This window comes from Populus euphratica, unplaced genomic scaffold (genome assembly GCF_000495115.2).
Source record: "Populus euphratica unplaced genomic scaffold, PopEup_1.0 scaffold172.1, whole genome shotgun sequence".
NCBI classification, from domain to species: domain Eukaryota; kingdom Viridiplantae; phylum Streptophyta; class Magnoliopsida; order Malpighiales; family Salicaceae; genus Populus; species Populus euphratica.
The window spans coordinates 888,501-911,433 of record NW_011499920.1 but is presented as its reverse complement, the minus strand read 5'-3'; the positions used below and the strand labels follow the sequence as shown (position 1 = coordinate 911,433).

Here is a 22,933-nt window from a genome sequence, read left to right as displayed (position 1 = left end):
GTCTATAGTGGGTGTTCTCCGCGTGGCGTTGTGGAAGACAATTAATTGTGCGATTTGCGTTGTTTTTGTGATAGGAAAAGAAGGTTTGAGGTTTCTTTTTCTTTTTATATTGGAAAAGAACGATAGAGTGGTTTCTACGGAAGAAATTCAATCCGCAGTCGTTTAGGACGAGTGATTTGCAAAAGGGCAGACAACCTAGAATCCAAATCTTCATCCAGTCCTCGTAGTTTTTTTTTTAAAAAAAATCTTAATTAGACTTTTAGATTTTAGAAATTGTCCACCTTAAAACCACATAAACATAAATTTAAGACGTAATTCGTAAATGGGTAAGAATAAGAGGATTCAATTGTGAATCTTTAAGATCTATGAATTCTATTTGAGATTTTTAAAAAATAATAATAATAATAAATAAATTGGAGACTGAATCAAGAATCCATGTGTAATAGAGTGGTTTATTTGAGGTTTGCCCTGAAATATATAAAGATATCAGCAAGATGTTTGCGTGGCAACTTAGCAAATCCTTAATTCACTCGATTATAGCTGTAAGAACCAAATCAAGATTGATTCGGGAAAAAAATTCAGCTAAGGAGTTAACGATTTAAATTTTTTTTTTTTGAAGAATTAAAACAAAACCATGGTGACTAAAAAAATTGTTTTAAAAAAAGCCTATTGATTAAGGGACCATATCAAGCTTGTATCAACCTGATTTTTTATTTTATCAATCATATTTTATTTTTCAACTTGGATCAATCCAAGTACCGGACTAGCTGGGATTCTTAACCAACTTACTGAGCCAATTCTATTTTCACAATCATGCTTTTGAGGGAAAAAATGGACAATTAAAATGGACAATTAATATTTAAAATTAATGAATTAATATGATACTAAAAAATTAGGTCAATCCATCGAGTCAATTCTATTTTCTCAACCACGCTTTTAAGGAAAAACTAGGCAATTAACATACAAAATAAAATTTTTAAAGATAATAAATTAAAATAATAGTAATTTTTTTTGGTGAAATAATATATTTTTTGTTGTTATAGTTCTAAACTGCAACATTAATAAAATTCATGACTAACTTGTTGACTAGTTAAAGAAAAATAATAAAATCATCAAAATCAAGATCACAGGGTGATATTTATGAAATCTAAAAATCTAATGATTGAAATAGTGACTTTATACCTTCCATAATTACTTTAAGGAAAAAAAATTTAGAAACTCATGTAAAAAAATAACTTTTTAATTTAATGATTGAATAAAAAATTATGATGTATTTGGGTTATCATTCTAGTCTAGTGAGATCAAATCTTTTCTTATGTTTGGATCTGTCTAACTGATTTATAAATGTATTTACTAGCTCATTTATTTAATCTATTTAAAACAAATTTTTATTTAGTTATAATAAACTTACACATATTTATTTATAATCATCTGTTATTATGAGTCCAGCTATATTATTAACACTTATAAAATATATTTTAAAAAAAACTTATAAAATTTTATTTTTGTATGAAATAATTGATTAATTCATATAATTAGATCAACCAATCACTTAGTTTAGTTGGCATGAGAGTATATCTTTAAAATGTCATTATTAAAAAATAAGATAACCTTTTTGTTGTGTTTAGAAATAATAATATTTAATAAATATCACAACTCAAATTACATTAATTTTTTGTTTTTTTACATGTTATCCTGTAAAGGTTTTTAATTTAACGTGATAATTTGTTTTTATTTTTATTTTTAAACCCTACACTCAACTGGAAATTCTGTTTCAAGATGAGCTTGAACAGATTTGCCATTTCATTAAGAGGCTTGAGTAATTTTAATTTGAAGCAAGGAATCTAGACCTGCAAGGTTGTGTGTGTTTGAGAAGATTTTGGAAGCAAAGGAAATGCAGCATGGCCATTAATTTGGTCGTCTACAGCCTCTACACTGCCTGCTGTTTTGTGGAGGTAGGTCGCCGGGAAAACCTGCACTGACATGTATCTGTCCATGTCCCGTGAGGCATCATCTGGACAGTTCAGACACGTGTCAAGTGATATGCCCCCCAGCCTCCTACCTTGACCTTTCCCGATGGCCTCCTCCTCCTATTTTCACATTACCTGTGCCCTCTGATTTAACTTTTCTTTTTTCAAAAAAAAATAATTTATCTGGATAAGATGAATTGTAATGTTCCGTACGTATGCTCAAACGAAAAATTGTGTTTATGTTGACATGTTGTTTAAAAGTCAAGATCAAGACTTATAAAATATTTTTATATTTTTATCAGAAGTAACAATTACCTCTTTTTATTAGAAAATGATACTTAAAAAAAGTAATTACACAACATGATGGCAAATTAAAACAGATTTATATTAGAAAATGATCCTTGTAAAAAATAATTATACAACATGATATTATATTAAAATAAATTTATATTCATAATCAAGTAACTTAATTTTAATATAAAACGTATGTTTATTTTGTATAAAATATTTTTTCTTTAAATATTTTTTTCTTTAACAGTAATTGTTAAAGAGAAGGGGGTGATAATGAGGTAACCACAATGATAGTGAAAAATATAAAAATATAAAAAAAAGAAAATGTTGGTGGTGGTTAATTTAAGGACATGTTTGTATTTTAAAAATATTTTAAAAAAATAATTTTTTTATCTTAAATTAATATATTTTTGATATTTAAAAATTATTTTGATGTGTTAATTTTAAAAATAATTTTTTTAAAATAAAAAATATTATCACCATATTTTTTGAGTGAAAAATATTCTAAAAAATAACTGTAATCACACTTCCAAACATATTAAAAATAATTAAATAATATTATAAATAAATTATTATTTATAAATATTAAATAGAAGTTGAAAATATTTTACAATAAATAAGTTAGATTTGAAGATAGACGATAAAATATTTTTCATTGATTAATGTTTCTACAAAATATTTTAAGAAATTTTTTTTCTTCTAAAAACAAATATGGAAAAATCAAGAAAATATTTTATGTAATATATATATATATATATTATTTTCAATACTTGTTGAATAGCATGTTATTTATCGAATTGAAGGAGGGATTTTTAAATTTCTATGTCCTTTGATTAGTACAAAACAATGAAGCATTATTTTAGTGATGAACCTTTTTTTATATTTTATATCTAAACATTGGGAAGGACGAACTCTACATAAACTCGAGAGAATCGTATTCCTCGGTGGTTTTAGAACTCACCGACCAAAATCACATGATGTCGTCGAGGATCACTGTTTGCTTATATTATCGAGTTTTAAGCTCTGTCTTCTTATCTTCAATGGTGGCAAGAAACCTTGTCGGACCATCAAAGCATTAGGATGAAAACGCGTGAATCACTTGTCGTATGAAGTAAATATTATTTTCTTTTTTTATTTCCTCACCATTCTCCCTGGATTAGCAAGGATCTTATTGAATTATTTTATGGAAAATGTAATTAATTTGATTCCGTATGCATTGGAATTTGAAGGATAAGCTGCAGCTTGTTGAGGCCAGCATCACGACACAAAGGTATGGAGCATGCTCACACTAACACCCGACAACTCGTAAAATAAACTCGGATTAATTCTCAAATCAATTTAGTTTAATTTTAAAATTATATCATTTTGTTTTTTAACATAATAAAGTTATTTTAAGTAAAAATATATATATATAAAAATTATATTATTTTGATTGGATATTAATCTAGGTTTGATAAAATTTGGTGAAGTTAACCTCCAAACTATTTTAAAATAAATTTGAAACCAAATTAAGTTTTAAATTAATAAATTATTAAGTTAATTTGTTGGATCAATTCTAGTTTAATGATTATATGTATAAGTAAGAAAAAAACCGATTAAATTAATAAAATAAAAAAATAATTGAAAAAATTAAACTTAAAAAAAAAAACAAATTAAAATTAAAAAAAACAACTAGTTTGGTTATGTTTTATAAATTTGAAATTGAAAAAAACCAAATCAAATCAGTTTGAATTGATTTTTGTTCTAAAAAATCAAAACGAACTGAACTAGTTAATTCCAATTAGTTTTAATTTTTTTAATTTTAATTTACTTATTTTATTTTAATAAAAACTAAACTGAATTAAATAAAAAATCATCACTCCTAACAGTGATACATTTACCTTTTATTTAAATGATATTTTTGTTGTTTAGATTAAAGCCCACCTTATTCATAGCCCACCTTATTCAAGCCGTAGATTTAGGTAGAAAATGTATGCAACAAATGCTTATTTATATATTGGTTGTTAAAAATATATTAAATTGCAAAACATTAGGTCCAGTTTCATGAGATTTCAAGTTTGGTATACCAGTTCATAAGCTTGCTTTTGTTTTTTAGGTTTTAGATCGGTTTTTTTGCGTTTCAAATCGTGTTTAGCTTGAAAATTATTAAATTAACATTTTTTAATAATTTTAATGCACTTAAAATCGTTTCAAAACATAAACACACCAAACATTAGTATAACAAGATTATGGATACAACGTGACATAAATACACATATTAATATAATTTAGTGAGGTTAAATCTTGAAATCTAACATATAAATATATCAAATAAATATAAAAATACTTTTTTTATAGTTACTTAAAAAGAGATTTTAATTTTAATTAATATAAAAATTGATTTAAAAATATATTTTATGAAAAAAAAGTCTGAAAATATTACAAAAAATGTATAAAAAGTAAAAAATAAAAATAAAAATGATTGAACAGAGACTAGCAAATCTACAGACAGACATCCTTAATTTTTAGACACTGGCAATAGTTTCGAAAGCAAGAAAAAAAGACCATGTCAGGTTCATTGCCATCTGGCTGTCCGTCAGATCACGAACCCGCCGCCACCAATTCACCAGAAGAAGCCACCACCACAACAACCACGTCCATCCCAGAAGGTCCATCACAACCGCCTTTTCAGATTCCTCTCTCGTGGCCTTCGAACTCTTCCGTCACCCTCGACTGGATCCAAAACCTCATTTCCTCCTTTGATTGGTCTTCCAAAAACCTCCCTCCATCTGAACTCCCTTCAGTCCTCCCTGTTTCCGTCTTTGATGCTTTAGTCCTCACCGCCTCGAAAATTCTGCACAAAGAGCCTAATTGTGTTAGAATTGATGATTGTAATGAAAATTCTAGAGTGGTTGTTGTAGGAGATGTTCATGGGCAACTTCATGATGTTATGTTTTTGTTGCAAGATGCTGGGTTTCCTTGTGAAGATCGGTTTTTTGTGTTTAATGGAGATTATGTTGATCGAGGAGCTTGGGGCCTTGAGAATTTCTTGCTCTTGTTGGCTTGGAAGGTTATTTTCTTTAAAACACTACTGTTCATTGTAATTCAAGAATTCTGTTAACACACACACACACACACAAATCAATGGAAATTTTTTTCTTTCTCGTATTAGTTTCTTTTCATGAATTTGACGCTAAAGAGTGCTTGAAGGTTTTTGAATCCAGAGAAATGTGACTGTTCTGATTCTTAAGTTAGTTATCTATGACACTATATGACAACAAAAATGTAATAATAATTGATAATGGGAAGCTAAAAGGTATTCGAATTCGGAGAAATGTGGCAGTTTAGTTTATAAGCTCTTTCAAACACTGTTGTGTGGTTTTCTTCATATCCATTGTTTACTATGAAAATCATGAGTTTGTATCAAGTAAATATAGCCCAGCTGAGAATCTAGATATATTAGGAGAATTTCTTCTTAATATCACATAAAAGACGTTAATGTTGGGAATCACAATTGTTCGGCAATTATGCATAGTAATGTTACCATCAAGTAACTGTCGTGACATGGCAAAGTAAGTACCTTAAATGCAAAGTAAGTACCTTAAATTGGATCATGAAGGATAGCAAGTGATCTTGAATGGATCCTGGGAAGAGTTTAGAACTCCATCCTTAGAAGCCTTAAGCAGATATGAATATTGCAGCTCAAGCAAAGGTAGACAAACAGAACCACTGTATAAGACCATCAAATGGGTTTTTCATATCGCAACTGGTCCAGGCTTCAACCAGATACGCCTTGGAGGAGATGATGGAGGGAGGGATCAATTGACTGGTTCCATGAGTGAAGAGAAGAGGCGTGGTTCAGTGAGGGATAGAGAAAATGTCATTGGTGAGTGTGTGAGAGTGAATAGGTGAAAAAAATCCCTTGTTAAAAGACTCCTTTTCTTCCTACTATTTTAGGCTCATTTTAACTAAGTATTTAGATTATAACTAAATGGCCTCTTTCCTTTCTTGTTAGAGGTGCCACATGCCCACTTCTTATTAAGCTGTAAGCCACATTATACTAAGTTTCTAATGTTTCTGGACTATTTGTGCAATCTTAAGACAATTTAAGGTTGATATTTTCTTTTGATAAAAAAGAATTGTTAGGACACAGCAGATTTTGCTGTATTGATTTGTTTATCATTGTAGTCTTTTTCGATGTTGTACTCACACACACATAGAGAAAGTATTGATCTTGCTATCTTGAATAAGGTATATATTAATTTCTAGACCTTATATTGAACATCTGCAGGAAAAAAATTCAAGTTGTATATCAACTTCATATTGCTAAGTTGCTAGAGATGTTGTGTGCTGGTGGTGCTTGCTTCATTTAAGTAGTCATTTATTTGTTTGCTAAATGTCCAAGTTCCATGCATGAATGTTTATCTCGATCTCTCCTTTTCTTTCTTGAGGATATAAATTACAACCTCTTACTTTAAACTCAATCTTTTTTTTTTTTTGTTAATTGAGTAATGTTTATGAATTGGTATCTTGCATAGGTGTTTTTGCCACAAAGGGTATTTCTCCTTCGCGGCAATCATGAATCCAAGTATTGTACATCTGTATATGGTTTTGAGAAAGAAGTTTTGGCAAAGTATGGTGATAAAGGTAAGCATGTCTATCGGAAGTGTTTGGGATGCTTTGAAGGCCTTCCCTTGGCCTCTGTTATAGCTGGGCGTGTATATACTGCTCACGGAGGACTTTTCCGCAGTGAGTCCATCACCCCATCAAAGAGATCAAAGGGAAAGAAAAATCGGAGGATAATTTTAAATTCTGAAACCAAACCATTATGTCTTGGTTCTTTGGAGGAGTTATCCAAAGCTCGAAGATCGGTTCTTGACCCTCCATGGGAAGGTCAGAACTTAATTCCTGGAGATGTGTTATGGTCAGATCCAACAATGAAATCTGGACTTTCACCAAATACAGAGAGAGGCATTGGTTTGTTATGGGGACCTGATTGTACTGAAGATTTTTTAAAGAAGTTCGAACTGAAGGTCGTACAAATTTAAATTCTCATTTAATTTTCTTCATGGCATTTTTAATTCTCTTTATTGGCATGTTGTTGAGAAATTTTACTACCTACTCAAATGCTCAATTTCTAATTTTTCAATCATAGATTTTTAAAATAAATGACCTATCCCCAAATCAGAATCAGAAGAAACTTTCTAATCATATGTGATTTTTCCTTTTCCCTACTTGTATCAATTATTATACTGGTCCAATTTGACATTATGTTGAAAAGGAAAATTATTGGTAGTTACTTCAGGGTGCTTGTGGCAATTTGTGATCACAAAATTTATAAGAATTGGCCTATTTTCTGCATATACGAACCATAGAAAGATGCTTTGTTTTTACTTGTATTCTTTATCGGTGTCATGTTTCACTATTTCAGCACTTCATGCTAAGAATAAGGTGATGTTTTAATATTCAAGAATTGAAAATGTAGTTAATGTTTCATTTTGTTGCCTTAGCTAATCATCAGATCACATGAAGGGCCCGATGCAAGGGAAAAGAGGCCCGGTCTAGGAGGAATGGATGAAGGGTACACCATAGATCATGTTGTACCGTCAGGAAAACTTATTACTCTCTTTAGTGCTCCAGACTACCCACAATTTCAGGTTTTGTTTTAATCCTTCTTTCCTGTACTGGTCTCTTTTCAAATTTCACACATCTCAACTCTTACACTGGAAAGACAGTTTTGCATGGTTCCACAGTGGTATCCTAATCTTGCAATGATTAAATGTTTGGAGATGTTAAGCTTTTGTATATGTTCTTTGCCTGGCTTTCATATAGAAAGTGTCTGCTATGTTGGTAGAAATGATTTCCAAACTTGACTTTTTGATTGACTGGTTTTGATATTTTGAACATCTTGAAACACTGCATATTGGACATGTTAAACTCTTTTTTTTATTTGTGTGAATCATATTAGGTATTCTTGAAATGACATTATCTACATTAGACAATCAATCTGGCTTGTCTTCTTTAAGTAAAACATAGTCCCTCCATCTCATGTTACTTTGTTGGATGTCAATGATGCATGGAAGACTTGAATGAAGTTCCTAAACGTTACTGCATAGGTTGAATCACTCAAGGTATCTCGTGCTGCCAGATGAAACTAATGGATATCATTTAATTGACCAAGCAAAATTTAACATCACTTCGCTTCTTTTAATATTTTTTTTGTTACAAATCATTTTGTTTTGAAGGCAACCGAGGAAAGATACAAGAATAAAGGAGCATATATTGTCCTAAAACCCCCCTGTTTTGATGATCCCGAGTTCCTTAGTTTTGAAGCAATTACTCCAAGACCAGCGGTATGAATTTCAATTATAAATTGCAGAATGGTAAGATAGTCTTTAATTAGCTACCCATTGCACAAACACACTCCTAAATACGTTCTTCATTGCAGGTGAATGCTTATTATGATTACAAAGATGTGATCGACTCTGATGAAGAATTAGACTTGGCATCAATGGTGACCTCAACTTAAAGGTCTTCACCCCACTCAATGGTGACCAGTGTTTTTTTTATTTTATTTTATTCTTTTCAATGTAGGAAATCTGATAATTTGGAGCTACAAGTATTTTCTCCATGATTTTTCCGTCTCTATTATTTATTACTTCATTGTTAAAAAAAAAAAAATATTTATTGCTACAGAGGAATCTCCTGTTGGTGCCCTTCACACCCGTATAAAATTTTATGTAACCTCAAACAGAGTGGTTATAGTGGTTTTTTGTTGCATAATTTTTGTCCATTTCTTGTTTTTGTTCTTCTCTCTGATGCATACATTCCCTAGCGAAATGGCAAATTTTGCGTAGTTTGCGATTCGTAGCTTACCATAACATATTTCTTTCTAGCACCAGCAACACAACATCAAAGCAACAAAGTAGCCATAAAAAGATCTGCTGTGCAACATGCCTTGCCGTTGTATGCTGTTATTATCGAGGATTGATGTCAGGGCTGACTTCATGCCCTTTTATTGTCATTTTTTCGGGGGGAACCATGAGCTTGAAATATAGAAGAAAAGCCTTGAGGTAAAATTTTTAAAGAGTAGCTAATAATCAATCCTAATCCTGTTAAAGAAGCAACATGAAGGGATAATTCAACATACCAATTTGGATGATCACAGTAAAAGTTTAGCAAGGAGAACAGAGAGAAACTTGCAATAACATTATGAAAATCAATATACCAATTTGGATGGTCACAGTAAAAGTTTAGCAAAGAAAACAGAGAGAAACTTGCAATAACATTATGAAAATATGAAAGTTCGATATGGATAAAGCTCACAAGCAAAAACATATAACACGTCCCATGGATAACTTGAATTAAAAAAAGCCTCCTACCTGGATAGTATCAACACGGTTAAGTACTAATCTAACACAGGGCAATTACAACCATGTCTGAAATCCATCCAGCTCCAACAATTAGCTTCGTTGCCCTAATGGCAATTCGCTTGTGTCTTTAAGAGGCATAGACCTTTTTCAACTGATCAGTCTGACTCCTCAAATGGGACACGGACGTACAATTGTCCATGCAAGGTTACCACAGCTGTTGTCTGATGTGGATCAATCCTCGAGGGTAAGTTGACAACCTGAAAACAATGCTAATCTTAGTGACTTCATAAAGAAATGGAAATGTTTAACAAGTCTTAAATGAGTACAGTAATCAAATGTTTGCTGTTCCTCAACAGCTAAAACCATGAGACATGCTGCGAGGATTGTTTCATATACTCTACCTTAGCATGGAAAATAACAGGCATTACAAAATGAAAAGGCACACGTACCTTTTTGAATGGTGCGACACCCCAAGGATTATCCTCATGCTCAGGTTCACCACTGATAACCAAGCGCCCTGCTGGATCTGATTGAACCCGAACCTGATTTTGCAGAATAACAAGTTCATAAATGTCTCAACCTGATTTTGCAGAATAACAAGCGCCGTGCTGGTGTTTACAGTTTCAATGAAAGAGTGATATATTGACTAGAAAGCAATGAGTTGAATTGAAACCAGTTTCAATTTCACTAAGTCATCACAAAAATTGTCCATTCACATCCAATCTTGCAGACAGATTCTTATATCTCTGAAATTGAGTATATTGAGAAGTTGGAATCTTCATCAATTCATACTTAAGGGCGTCTCAATAAGGTGGGTAGTACACGAAACTAGGAGCCCACAATCTATAAATAATGTAAAGCAGTTCACCAAGCATATAGAAATGGCCTTGGCACCCTCAGGTTCTGCTTAAATAATAACATCAAACCAGGCAAGTTAAGGGGGGGCTTTCTAGTCAGGCAAGAATTTTCTAAATACACTGCTAAATGACATCAGATTGTTTTCTATAATAAAACGAGTAAAACATGTGTACGAGTGAAGTAAAAAATAAAGATAGGGAAACAAGAATTTAAGTACTCACTTCTTCACGGAGGAGACCTGGAACTAAAGCATACACGTCGAAACTATCTTTCTGTAGACAATTGTTCATTCGAAGTTATAAGTAGTACAGATTTCTGCATTGCTTGCTAAATTGGGTTGGGGGGGGGGGGACAAAACATGCGAGAACTTACTGTTTTCTGTACATTGATCTTCACCCAATCAGCTGGGGCTCCAATATCAGTCACCTCCACATCCAATCTGGTAAAAAAATCAAGCCATTCAAATCAATGCCAGTATTGTTTCGAAGCAAAGCAAATATTTGATACCAATGGGTAAATGCAATAAACTGGGTAACAAGAATCTTAACCGTGCACTTTTGGTGCGTGGAGATTTGACAGCATGTTCCACATAAGATGGTTTCTTGCGTTTCAGTAAACCTGAGCCAAAAGGTCCAAATTTGAAAACTTGTTTAAGCTGCAAACAAATTAAGTAACAAATTGAGAAATTGATAAAACCTGTTTCTTACCAATGTTTTTTAGCTCCTTCTCACGCTTTTGCACATGTACAGTATTCTTGTCCTACAAAATACAGATACATCACTGTAAACACCAGTTACACAAACACATTAAGAAAAAAAAAAATAGAGATATGCTCAATATGATTTCAACAGACCTTAATGATAGGGCTACTAACTTCGCCGTTACCAAGAAAACGAAGTGAGTGCCAACCCTGCATTGCACGTGCAGCAGCATCCCTACGAGTTCTACCCGATCCAGAAGCCTGAATATCACCAAGCAAAGAGAATGTAGGCAAAGGACAACAATGAAGAAAAAAGGGTGCTTAAAGCTTTTGGAGGAAAAAGAAGAAAGAAATTAGCATCTTAAATGAGCAAAAGCTCTTAAGTATATTATCAGGGTAAAACTTCAAAAAGAAAAAAAAAGAAGGTTAGGCAGGGTTCACGTTGACTGCACCCACTTCGGAACCAGGTATGTCCTGCCGCTGGTAAAGTTATTCCTGAGTAAATTAGATGCCCAGTTCTAGGGCCCAGTTCTAGAAGGGTTCTTGAATGGATAACGGTGCTAGGAGAGTCCCCAATAGATAGGTTTTCCAATGCCCTGAAGTAGTATTTGGGAGTTTGAGTAAAATAAATTGAGCGGGAAACTGATTCTTAAACTTCTCATACAAGTTAGGAAAGTCCCCTTCTTCATTAGACTCTCACAGGAACTTAATGCTGAACTGTATATCAATAACATTTCTTATTGTTAATACATTTTTGTAAAATAAATAAATAAAAGGGTATGACATGCAAGGCGCCATCATGTCAGCCTGGAAAAGAAATTCATGTTCACAAGTCACAAATTATAGAGCCAGATATAGATTATGTACTATATCTGATTCCACCACTATTTTAACTTTGCATTTAATGGCCTATTGAAAAATATTCTCAAAACCAATGAACTCTCAGAATGACCAGCCACCAGTAAAATTTAGTTCAAATTACTTCAACATAATTCAATTCAGAAGGCTGATCTTTTTCTTAAGAGGATGCCTCGGGTTTAAAAAAAATCTCATTTTATCAAATAAAACACCACAAATGTTTCTCCACTCACCTTGATCTATAATCAGTTTACAAGGTACTAACAAAATAACATCACCAAACAGTAAACAAGAGGTATCACAAAGCTAGGATATCTATTGAATGGGAAGTTTTGATATTTACCTGATTGTCAACATGCACAGGCTCTGACCTGGACAGCTTGGGTGGCTTCAGCTGCTTGGGCTCAGACTTGGAAGCAATGGGGATGTCAAGCTCACCAGCATTTGTTATGTGTCTTTCATAATCAAGTAGTACCTGATGAAGCACATGCACCATTATAGATGCATAATTTAAACAGAAAATTCATTACACAAGCCAACAAAACACCAAATATCAGCAAAAAGTTGTAGCCAAAGGAGGATAACCAACAAATTGGAGAAAACAGTGATAACTTCAGGCTTTTGATAGATGTTCAAGTTATATAGCAGGTAAGTTGATCTACTTGTGAAACTTGTCAACTCCACGTGACTTGATTCCAGCAGCACATTCGCATTCTAGGTACTTATGCACCACAATAATGACATGGCCTTATTCTTTTACTATTTAAAAAGAAAACACATTGCCTCTACTTTCTCAATCATCGAGACAAGCTTAAATTAACCATCAGACTATATTCAAAACAGATTATTAAGATCCCCTGCCAAACAAAAGCAACTGGATAATTTTTTTTTTTAAATAATGATGCTATAAAAACAGATTGCTAATATTATAAAAAGATTGCTATGCTCTTGTTCAAAAACAAAGTAAAAATTGAATGATATTTAATAAAATAATATCTTTAATGTATTCTTAATTAATTTAATAATTTAATATATTTATAATATTTTAATAATTAATTTTAAAAAATAAATTTAAATTAAAGAAAAATAACAAAAACAGGCTAGGCGTGACTCGCCCTGGAAGTCCATCTGGAATTTTTTCACTCATTTTCATCTAAAAACACCTCAAAAGCACCATAAATTCCTCCATAACCAGTTATCAACTCTGAAACACTCCAAAATTGTCTTTGATGTACTTTTCTCACCATGTTTACAAGGAAAAACCACCTTCATTGAATTCCTCTTATCGAATGGAATCCATTGCATAAAAGTCTATTTTTTTGTGGCCAGATTGTTTCAATCGACAACCTTTCACCTTTTTTCAACAAGTTTATCTCCTTTCTCGAAACCCAAAGACTAAAAAAATAATAAAATAAACATTAGGATCAAATTAAAAATTAAAAACTTTGAGATTGACTATGGATTTTCTCTATGTTTTATATTGTGGCCCTCTTAGTTTAAATTTTGTCTTTCTACTATAATTGAAACTCTCTCGTGGGATTAGACCACAAAATGATAGGGAAAAATAGTCGAGGACGAAATTGTTTTTTAAAAAAAAGGCAAAAAAAGGAAGCACCATAAGAAAATTCAGTTCTTTCAGTATATTGTATAACATCTTATCACATTAGCAAACATACTCGAAAACACCAACTCAATGAATAGGAACATAATGCCTGGCTGATATAATAAACTACAAACACGTATACAATACCACCAACCAAACCTCAACCCAAACTAGTTGGGGTTAGTTATATGGACCCTTTTGCGCCATTCTCCATGATCATATACCAAAAACATAAACATGTATATATAGTTAAATCTACACACACATGCAGATCTATGGAGAATTCAAACCATGTACCAAGCAGCAATTAACGAAATAGAATGCAAAAAGAATGACAAGTTTCAGTGATACATGTGCATTTTATCACCATATAATCACCTTCTCATAAAACCCTCGAAATGTCCACGAAATTGTAGTGCATGTCCTGCAAAAGCAGCAGAAAAAAGGATGGGAAGACATTAAAATATAGACAAACAATATAAGGAACACTTGTTCTGGAAACAAAGGGAACATGATAAGCATGTGGGGATGTCATTTGATACATGGTTAAATCACAAGTCTTATTGAGGTCATATAAAGCAATATCATGAAAATCAATCTGAGTTTCCAGAATTCCTGACTTTCTGCAACATGTCAATATAGCTAATACCTTTTCATGTGAAGTGTTTTGCACCTAAGATACACCAAGGCATTTCCAAATCAAGATTGATTCGGGAAAAAAATTCAGCTAAGGAGTTAACGATTTAATTTTTTCTCCTGCCGTCATTTACTATTCCCTGAAATTCTTGCTCATATGTCCTAGATTATTCTTCACATCACACTTTCTGGGCAATGGCCTCAGACGTACTCTGTCTTAACAATTATGTCCAATCAGTTTTCATACAAGTACTATCCAATTGCTTACTAATTAAAAAAAAATTAAATTGGCTTCAGCTAACAAAACAAGTGTGCAAACAATGATTTTGATCTTCTAATCTTATATTTAGATGCCCCCATGAACTTTTTTCTTACAACCCATAATAAAGATAATGTGTCGGTTGGAAAGCACTAAGTATTCTTTAATAGTTATTTTAATGTTTGCACTTAGCTAACAGGATCTATTATTGTTAGATCTTCCAATCCGAGTAACTGTTTCATGGAATTGGATAGGTTCCTCACTATCACTGATGACAGCACACATGTGCCATACCTTTTCGAATCCACATTTTCATGACTTTTCTCCACATGCTAGTTTAAGAAAGCTGCTAGAAAATAAATGCAAGATACTCTGGAATTTAAACACATGAAAAATGCTTGATCTTGCAACAATAGATAACTAGCTTGAACTATTATATTTACATATGGCAACATATATTGTTCCTTACTTTGGGGGATTAAAAGATTCTCCTACTTGCCTCCACAGCTTACATGAGGTCACCTGCCAATCAGAAAGAAGCCAGATACATTATAACGATAGAGATCAGCTAAAATCTCATGAAAAAACCTATCAAAATCGCTTTTAAGTAAGATATTCTGATAAAACATATGAATGAGAAACACCACTTGCTTATAAGTAAGATTCACCCAGTAGCTAGCAACAATTTTTAAAATTTCCTATCTATGTAACATCAAAGCATGACTCTGCTTCCATAAAATTAACTTCCAAATTTATGTGTACACAAAAGCACAGTAATGTGTTTTCATGCTGCGTGGGTTATTGTGCTTAACCCTAGCCCTACTATAATTGAGTTTATTAAGTTCACCAACAAAAACCAAGTGCAACTAATAACTAACAAAGAAGTTAATTTAAGATGCACACAAAAATGGAAATGGTTTTGAATCATGGATAAGACAATGTGTACCTTGTCATAACCACCCAATCTCATCACAGATCTCCACAGCCTTGTTACCATAAGAAGGTACATATTAGAAAATGCATCTCTGAAAAATTCATTATTCTCAAATGAACAGCATGAAATTTGGTAGTGTTAGTCATTATAAACTTACTTAAGACAGTTTAGGAGATCTCCGTAGAACTTAGGAGGTTTGAACTCCATGCTCTTCTCGCTAAAGAAACTATGAAGCTCACTCAGAAAATCATTTTGCTCCTCTTCAGTACCTGATTCACTACCACCACTATTTTCATCCAAAAGAAATGTACGCCTAGGTGTAGAGTTTCCATTACTTTTGGGACTAGGCGTATCTATATTATTCTTTGCATCATCTGATCCTCTCTTGTTATCACCTTTTGCCTCATCGTCTGAAGATCCAGCCTGAGGCACATCTGGTTCATTACTCCTCTTAACAACTGCCCAAGTATCATGACCAGTTGCACCCTGCATGTCAGAGGGTTTTATTTCAGCATCTACAGTGGGTTTAGCAGTTTCAACATGACTAGTTGAAATAGAAATGCCGTCGCCAGCACATGTTTCAGGTTCCGAATTATATGTTCCATTGGGTTTGACATCTTTCGCAGATTCAACTTTAGGCATGACTAAGCTTCTTTTATCATCTAATGGGGTTGGCAGAGCAGAATCTTGGTGGGATTGCTGTAGACTGGAATTCAACTCCAAAGGGATATCAACAGCATCAGCATTAGAAGGACAAGGATTATCAGCTTGTTCCACAGGGGCTTCTTGTGCATCAACCAGCTGCTGTGTCTCTAAAGTACCAGGCACTTCCCGTTCTGATCCAACCTCGCTGTCCTTGTTATTACTCATCTCTGATTCTACACACAACACATACAGCATACCTAAAAAAACCATAAGACTCCCGTTCCCAAATAAAATCCTAACAAAAAGACCCCACCTTTTTAAAGACCCAACAAGTTCAAATTCACAATGAAAAGAGTAAGAGTGGTGCTTTATAACTCAAAATCACAAATTTCAAACACCCTAACCTACATTTTCTCCATTCTTCCAAATTTCAAACCCTAATTTTATCCTTTTCCTTTAGCTCTCCTCTTAACAACCTACATGCATAAACCACACACACTCATAAACAAAATTTAAAATCGTTACATCTACAGGTAAGGGTGGTTGCTAACCCTAATTTTATTTTCAGTCCCCATTTAACCATAACTTAAAAAAACTAAAACTTTAACAACAAAAAGGAAAAACATTAAAAAAGATAGAAACTTACCAGAAATGCAAAGGAAGGAATGGCTTAGCAACAAAACCAGGAGGAGGAGGAGGTGAAATTTGCTTTCTAGTCAGTCTTGTAGTCCTATGCAGCAAACAAACAGACATAACAAAGAAACCCTAAATCTTGAATGCTCTATTTAGCCTTATCAGCTGATACTGAAAACATTTGTGCGCTTTTGGCAAGGTATTTATGAAAAAAAAATAAATCTCTCCCCCCTCTCTCTCTCGGTTTTGTTTGTTTCTTTGACAGAACAGAACATCATGAGTTACCTTAAACAGATATAATACCACGTCTACTTTTGTTTTCCAAGATTCCTTTTAAGGTAGTTTTTTTAATTGTGTAACGGTTCATCTTTTATTTTTTATGTTTTTTTTTTAAATATTAATATATAGCTATTTAAAAAGATAAGATAACTAAGAAATAGTTTACCTAGTGATCTGAAATTTATATTTTAATAACCATCAGTTTAAATTTTTTTAATGCTATTATATTGCTGATTTATATAATTATTCATTTTAAAAATTATATAACCTATTGAGATATATATAAACTACACGAGCGCTCACATTAATAAATAAAAAAATAAAATTATATCACAATAACAAAATTTTTTTAAAAATGATATTTTTTTAAAAAATAACTTAATTTGATTAAAAAATTAAGAAAAATAATGTAGATTTAAAAAGCATTTGAAAAATAAAACATTGTGTTTTTCAATATATATTCTATATAAAATTGTTATTAGCAATAATGGTCGAACTCAATTATATTTTATAATATCAATTATACAAACAACTACTTTTGATAATAATAATTATATTAAAATATTTTTAAAATAATTAATTTTGTTAAAATCAATTCAAAATTTTATTGAAATCTAATAGCTAAATGATAAGGTTTCAAGATTTAATGAATAAAGAGATAAGGTGATGTGATATAAAAAAATAAAAATAAAAATGGATAACTAGGAGAATATTGGAGATCCATTTTTAATATAATAAATATTATAAAAAATATTTTAATGAGATTATTTTATTTATTTTTTAAAAAAATATTAAATAACATCATAATTAACTCTAAATTAATATTGAATAAAATTATTAACAAATTAAAAATATTTTTTATATAATTTTTTAGAACTTGGTTAAAATTATATTATTAATTTTTTTTTAATAATATTGAATATATTGAAAATTGAGCTTGAATACATGCAATTAATTTATTCATTTTTTTTTTTAGATTAATATGGGTGTCCGAGCCAACTTGCACGCATCACGATTAATTTCACAGACTTTAAAATAATGACTATTATACGAGCAACCAAGAACTCAAATCTAAGATTACAGAAAAAACAAATCTCTTAATCCCAACCTTTTAATTTATTCATTCTTGACCGTTACATCATAATGTCTGCCATTTGGGTTTCCACAATGGCCTTAAGTAGAAGTGGGAGTGCCTTGTTTTCTGCTTTGTATATAGCCTATCTAATACAAATAACTAAAGCTAATAGTTACTTAGATTTTATTTATTTTTATTTTAAAATGAAAAAAAAATATTTTTATTTTTTTCTTATTTTAAATTATATTTTTATAATTCTAAATCATTTAAATATATTAATGTTAAAAATAAATTTTTTAAATAAAAAATATTATTTTATTATTTTTTCAAATAAAAAAATAATATAAAAAACAACTATTATTTTAGTTTGAGAAATGAAACCCTCATCTCTTCATATTTGATTCTATATATGAAATTTAATAGTGAGAAAACAGAAAAGGAAAGTGGCAAATAGAGTAATATAAAAAATAAAAACTGAAATTTATTGTGTAGATGCAATATTTTTTCATCACTTTTAAAATTTTACTAAGTCTGTAAAACATATTTTAATGTTCTTTTTCAATACAAGATTAATTTCACTATTTCCCGGATGAAGAAAAACATGAACAGTATAATTTTTTTAATTCACAAACACTTTTTAACAATGTAAAATATATTAAAATTGAGTTTATATATTTTCATATTTAGTTATTTTCATAAATTTAATTTATATTATAAATCTAGTATAAAGATTCTTTTAGTCATCAATAATTTTTTTTAATGGTAATTTTAATTTGAATAAAATAAAATTAATATTTTACAATTAAATTATCGCAAATATAAAATATTAAGATGGCTATTATAGATAATTATGGTTTTTATTTTTTATTTTTTTTAAATAGCTGTAATCTTGATGTTTTTTCTTTTGGAAAAGAAAAACCATTTTATGTTGCTAAGCACACTCGATCATAACTTTCAAATGGCTCAAGGAAAGAGAGATCATGCTGAAGTTTGTCTTTTCGCGGAGAAAGGTGGACGCAATCTTCAAGGGAGAAACAGCCATGGCTTGTGCATATCCCCACCAGGTAATTGCAATGATATTATCCCTTGTACATCTTAAAAGTGGAATTCTAGCTTATATTCTTTCTTTCCTCTTTCTTTTCCAGGTGACTTTGAATTTTGCTGGATAACATTCATGAACAAATTAGAGAAAGGAACTCACCAAGAAGAGACGACTGTCCCTATGCATCACAACTTGCTTCTTTTGTGTTTCCCTCTTGCTGAAGCACTTCTTTGCTGCAGTACTTGTTTTATGGCCACCTTCTTCAAGTTCATGTGTATTCCTCATGCAGGCGATGCACTTCTCACTGCTGAAGGCCGGTGAGGTTTAAAAATGGAATGATGCTCACGAGAAAAAAAGCTCCCTTTAATTCAAGAACAATGCTAACTTGAAAAGCTTCTGTGATACAGTTCTGCCAGCCTTCGTTTAAATTTGGTGCTGACCTTTTTCCTTCTATATATTTTCATAACAAATTCAAAGAAATCTGGCATGTGCATTGATGAATTAGTCATCATAAAAGATGGAAAAACGTACCGACTAGAGAAATTGATGAATTCTCATGGTGCAGGACGAAGAGCTAGGAATCACGATCGAGTTTCGGTGTTGAATTCTGTATACTCTTGCAGGTATCGAGACATGAAGGCAACATAAAGAGGATGACTTGTAGCCAAAGGTTACCAAAACTACCCATCTAGACTTTTGAAACGTAGGAAGTAAAAAACTTATCAAGCCAACAACTTTCTAATCCTTAAGAAACCCTTAAAGAAGGAGTTAATATCATCAAGGAAAGACTTCAAGATGTAAAGTAGGAGGACAATGAATTGATTAAGGTGTTCAAAGGATATGGAAAAGAGTTGCATTTGCATCTATCTTTTTCCCCTTTCTTGCCTTCATTTCAGCTGCTACTGTTGTTTGTTCCTTTTTTTTGCTGCTACGGTCTGCCAAATCTTTTCACACGCACGTTCGTTTTCTAGATCCTGTCTCTAATGAAGGAGAAAGGGCGGAGTTCAAGACCAAGAATGGAGGCCTTTTATATATATATATATATATATATATATATTTGGGGAAAAGAGCAAAGTCTATTAAGACTGGATCTACGAAGGTCGTTTGCTCATTTTTTTGTTTTTATGCTATCTGTAAACGAAAACTTACCATGTATACTTTTTGTTTGTTTTGTGTAAATAATGACTCTAGAATGCTATCCCTTGTCATTCAAAGCATCTATTTTTGTACAGTAAAATTGTGCTGTTGATCTTTGGCTTACGAGGGAGTTTTGGTCTTTGAGCTATGGTTGTTTTGTAATAATGGGATGCCCTTGAATTAATTTTTTTTGTAATTTATTTTATTAAAATATTAATAAATTAATAAAATATGTTAGCACGGGTCACTCACGCATTAGGGTCTTTTATGCTATTTAGGAGATACATGTGATGATGGCAAAAAATCTCGATCACCATTTTCATACAATACACAAAAATATAACACAGCTATTAGAGTGATGCATACTCCAAGGCTGACAACAGTTTGTCTGTAATGAGGGTTTTTCTCATGCCTTTTATTTCTCTCTTTGATGTTGGTTTTCATGTCAGGCGTTTAAAAATTTTATTTTATTTTATATTTTATATCTGGTTTGAATTTTATTTTTATTTTTTTATTTACTTTAATTTTAATGCTTTTGAAATTTAGTAGTATATTATCTCGCACTTCGTAATGAGTCAATATTAATTTTTTTTTCAAATGTAAAAGAAAATATAGAGAATATTTTAAGTATAAATAGGTGATAATTAAAATGTTGAGACTTATAATTTTTTTTATTTTTATAAAAAAATATTTAAATTATTCTTTAAAAATCCTAAATAGAAATTCAAGTTTTGAGATTATTTATAAACAATAAATCATTACAAAAATCTAATTTAATGTTTTAGATCTAAAAATTCAAGTCATTTCTTCTTATTGAAATAATTCATTTTTTATGTTTATAAATTTACTATTTTTTCAATAAAAATTCTATCTTTTTATTTTTTTAACTATATATTTTTTAACTCAATGTATGGGTCTGACATGATCCAAGCACATGGACTTGACAACCATACCAGATTGACATCTTGGGTCTAAGTAGTTGATAATTTGTTGAGACTTGTAATTTTTTTATTTTTTTATAAAAAAATTTACACTATCCTTAAAGTATTGTAAACATAAATTTAAGTTTAGAAGTTATTTATAAATACCAAATCATCACAAAGATTTAATCTAATGTTTTAGATCTAAAAATTCAAACCATCTCTTTATATTAAAATAGTTAATTTTTTTAATGAATTTTTTATTTCTTAAATAGAAATTTTATCTTCTCTTTTTTATCTTCTCTTTTTTTTTTCTTCTTTTTATGAATTTCATTTTTTAATCAAAGTCAATGCAAAAAAAGGTTTATTTGATGGTTAGTTCTTTGTGATATTTCATGGATGACAACATTATTTTATAGTTATTAAAACAATACTAAATTATATATATTTAATTTCATTATATAGTGAAACCTAAGGAGCTAAAGTGAGAAAAAAAGCAATGAATAAGAAGAAAAAAAATCAAATAAATATCAATTAAAAATGAAATTATTATTACAATTTATGATGAAATGTCTTTTGATTGATAGTGATTTTCTCATACTATTTAGCTTTGGTTATAATTTGTTTTTTAATTCCATCCCTCTTTACATTTAATTTAATTTGTTTACAATCTGATCTTTATTTTTTTTATTGTTGTTTTTTCATCCGTTGCATTTATTTTATTTTTTTGATCTTATCTTTTAGAATTGTATTTTTTAAAATTTTGGTCCTCATTTTTTTCATTATTTTTTTGCTATCCTTTACTTCATTTATTTTGTTTTCAATTTTGTCTCTAATTAGTTTCTTTCAATTATTTTTGGTGCGAGATTTGATACTCAATATTTTTTTATAATTTTTTTATAATTGAGGATTTTGCTTTGTGATTATTTCTGTCTTTTATAGGGTTTTTTCATTCTCATGATCCGATTCACTAATTTCAATGATTTTTCTAGTTTGAGTTTGACATTTTTTAAAAATTATTTTTAGAATTTGCTTCTTTTTTTATTATTTTTATCACTTGACATTGAATTATTAAGCTATGAGCTAAGTGATTTGTTAAGTTGTTTTTTTTGTTGGGTTATCCTCATCTTATATCTTGGGTCACAAATTGATCGGGTTAAGTTTCTTAGTTTAGTTTAGGTGTAGAATTTAATGGTTTACAAGTTTAAGAAACTGATCTCAATTAACGAAGTTAACATGAACACAAGTTTTCATGGTTTTTTTACTTTTTTAAAGCTTTTTTTTTTCATCCTTTACCATTCTGTTATTTTATATTAACTTTTAATGAGATTTTTGTGGTCAATTTTAAATAACATGGGTTGTCTTGCTTTTAGTTTTTTTGGCTTTATTAAATTTAGATTTTCTAAAGGAATTTTATTTTATTTTATTTTTGAATTAATTAATTTTATCATCTAATATTTAATTTTATAGATGTTGACCTCCTGAGTTGAGTTCAGTTCAAAAATTTAATGGATTATGAATTTGAGAGTTTAATTTGGATTTATAAGGTTTGCATCATTTTGATATTTTTCTTCGATAAAAAAACATGGTTGACCCTATTTTGGTTTTTTTATTAAATTTATTGATTGCATTCCTGATATTTAATTTGAGACAATACTCGAAGGAATTTTATTTTTTGAAATTATTATTTTCTTTGTTTATTTACCTTTTTTTTTTCTTTTTCTATTTAGGTACCTCAGTG

The 22,933-nt window shown here is 30.6% G+C and overlaps 2 protein-coding genes across 5 annotated transcripts; one reads left to right on the top strand and one right to left on the bottom strand.

Annotated features, from left to right (window-relative positions):
* The first annotated feature begins 4,731 nt into the window (after positions 1–4,731).
* LOC105135091 (serine/threonine-protein phosphatase 7-like) lies at positions 4,732–9,045 on the top strand. Of its 3 annotated transcripts, none has more exons than XM_011039797.1 (5): positions 4,735–5,310; positions 6,779–7,273; positions 7,751–7,897; positions 8,486–8,623; positions 8,689–8,780. In XM_011039797.1, the coding sequence occupies exons 1-4, from the start codon at positions 4,807–4,809 to the stop codon at positions 8,597–8,599; spliced, it is 1,260 nt and encodes a 419-aa protein (XP_011038099.1). In that variant the 5' UTR covers positions 4,735–4,806; the 3' UTR covers positions 8,600–8,623; positions 8,689–8,780. The 3 variants fall into 3 exon arrangements, with proteins under 3 accessions (XP_011038100.1, XP_011038099.1, XP_011038098.1); XM_011039796.1 differs by having other exon boundaries at positions 4,736–5,310; positions 8,486–8,593; positions 8,689–9,045; XM_011039798.1 differs by lacking the exons at positions 8,486–8,623; positions 8,689–8,780 and having other exon boundaries at positions 4,732–5,310; positions 7,762–7,846.
* A 461-nt stretch (positions 9,046–9,506) lies between these two features.
* On the bottom strand, positions 9,507–17,026 carry LOC105135089 (AT-rich interactive domain-containing protein 6-like). 2 transcript variants are annotated; one of them, XM_011039794.1, is made up of 13 exons: positions 16,753–17,026; positions 15,619–16,339; positions 15,474–15,513; positions 14,997–15,049; positions 14,011–14,056; positions 12,373–12,504; positions 11,325–11,432; positions 11,179–11,230; positions 11,020–11,089; positions 10,844–10,910; positions 10,693–10,743; positions 10,063–10,155; positions 9,507–9,870 (listed from the first exon to the last, which is right to left on the bottom strand). In XM_011039794.1, the coding sequence occupies exons 2-13, from the start codon at positions 16,329–16,331 to the stop codon at positions 9,769–9,771; spliced, it is 1,527 nt and encodes a 508-aa protein (XP_011038096.1). In that variant the 5' UTR covers positions 16,332–16,339; positions 16,753–17,026; the 3' UTR covers positions 9,507–9,768. The 2 variants fall into 2 exon arrangements, with proteins under 2 accessions (XP_011038096.1, XP_011038094.1); XM_011039792.1 differs by having other exon boundaries at positions 15,619–16,363; positions 16,753–17,019.
* Positions 17,027–22,933: the final 5,907 nt, after the last annotated feature.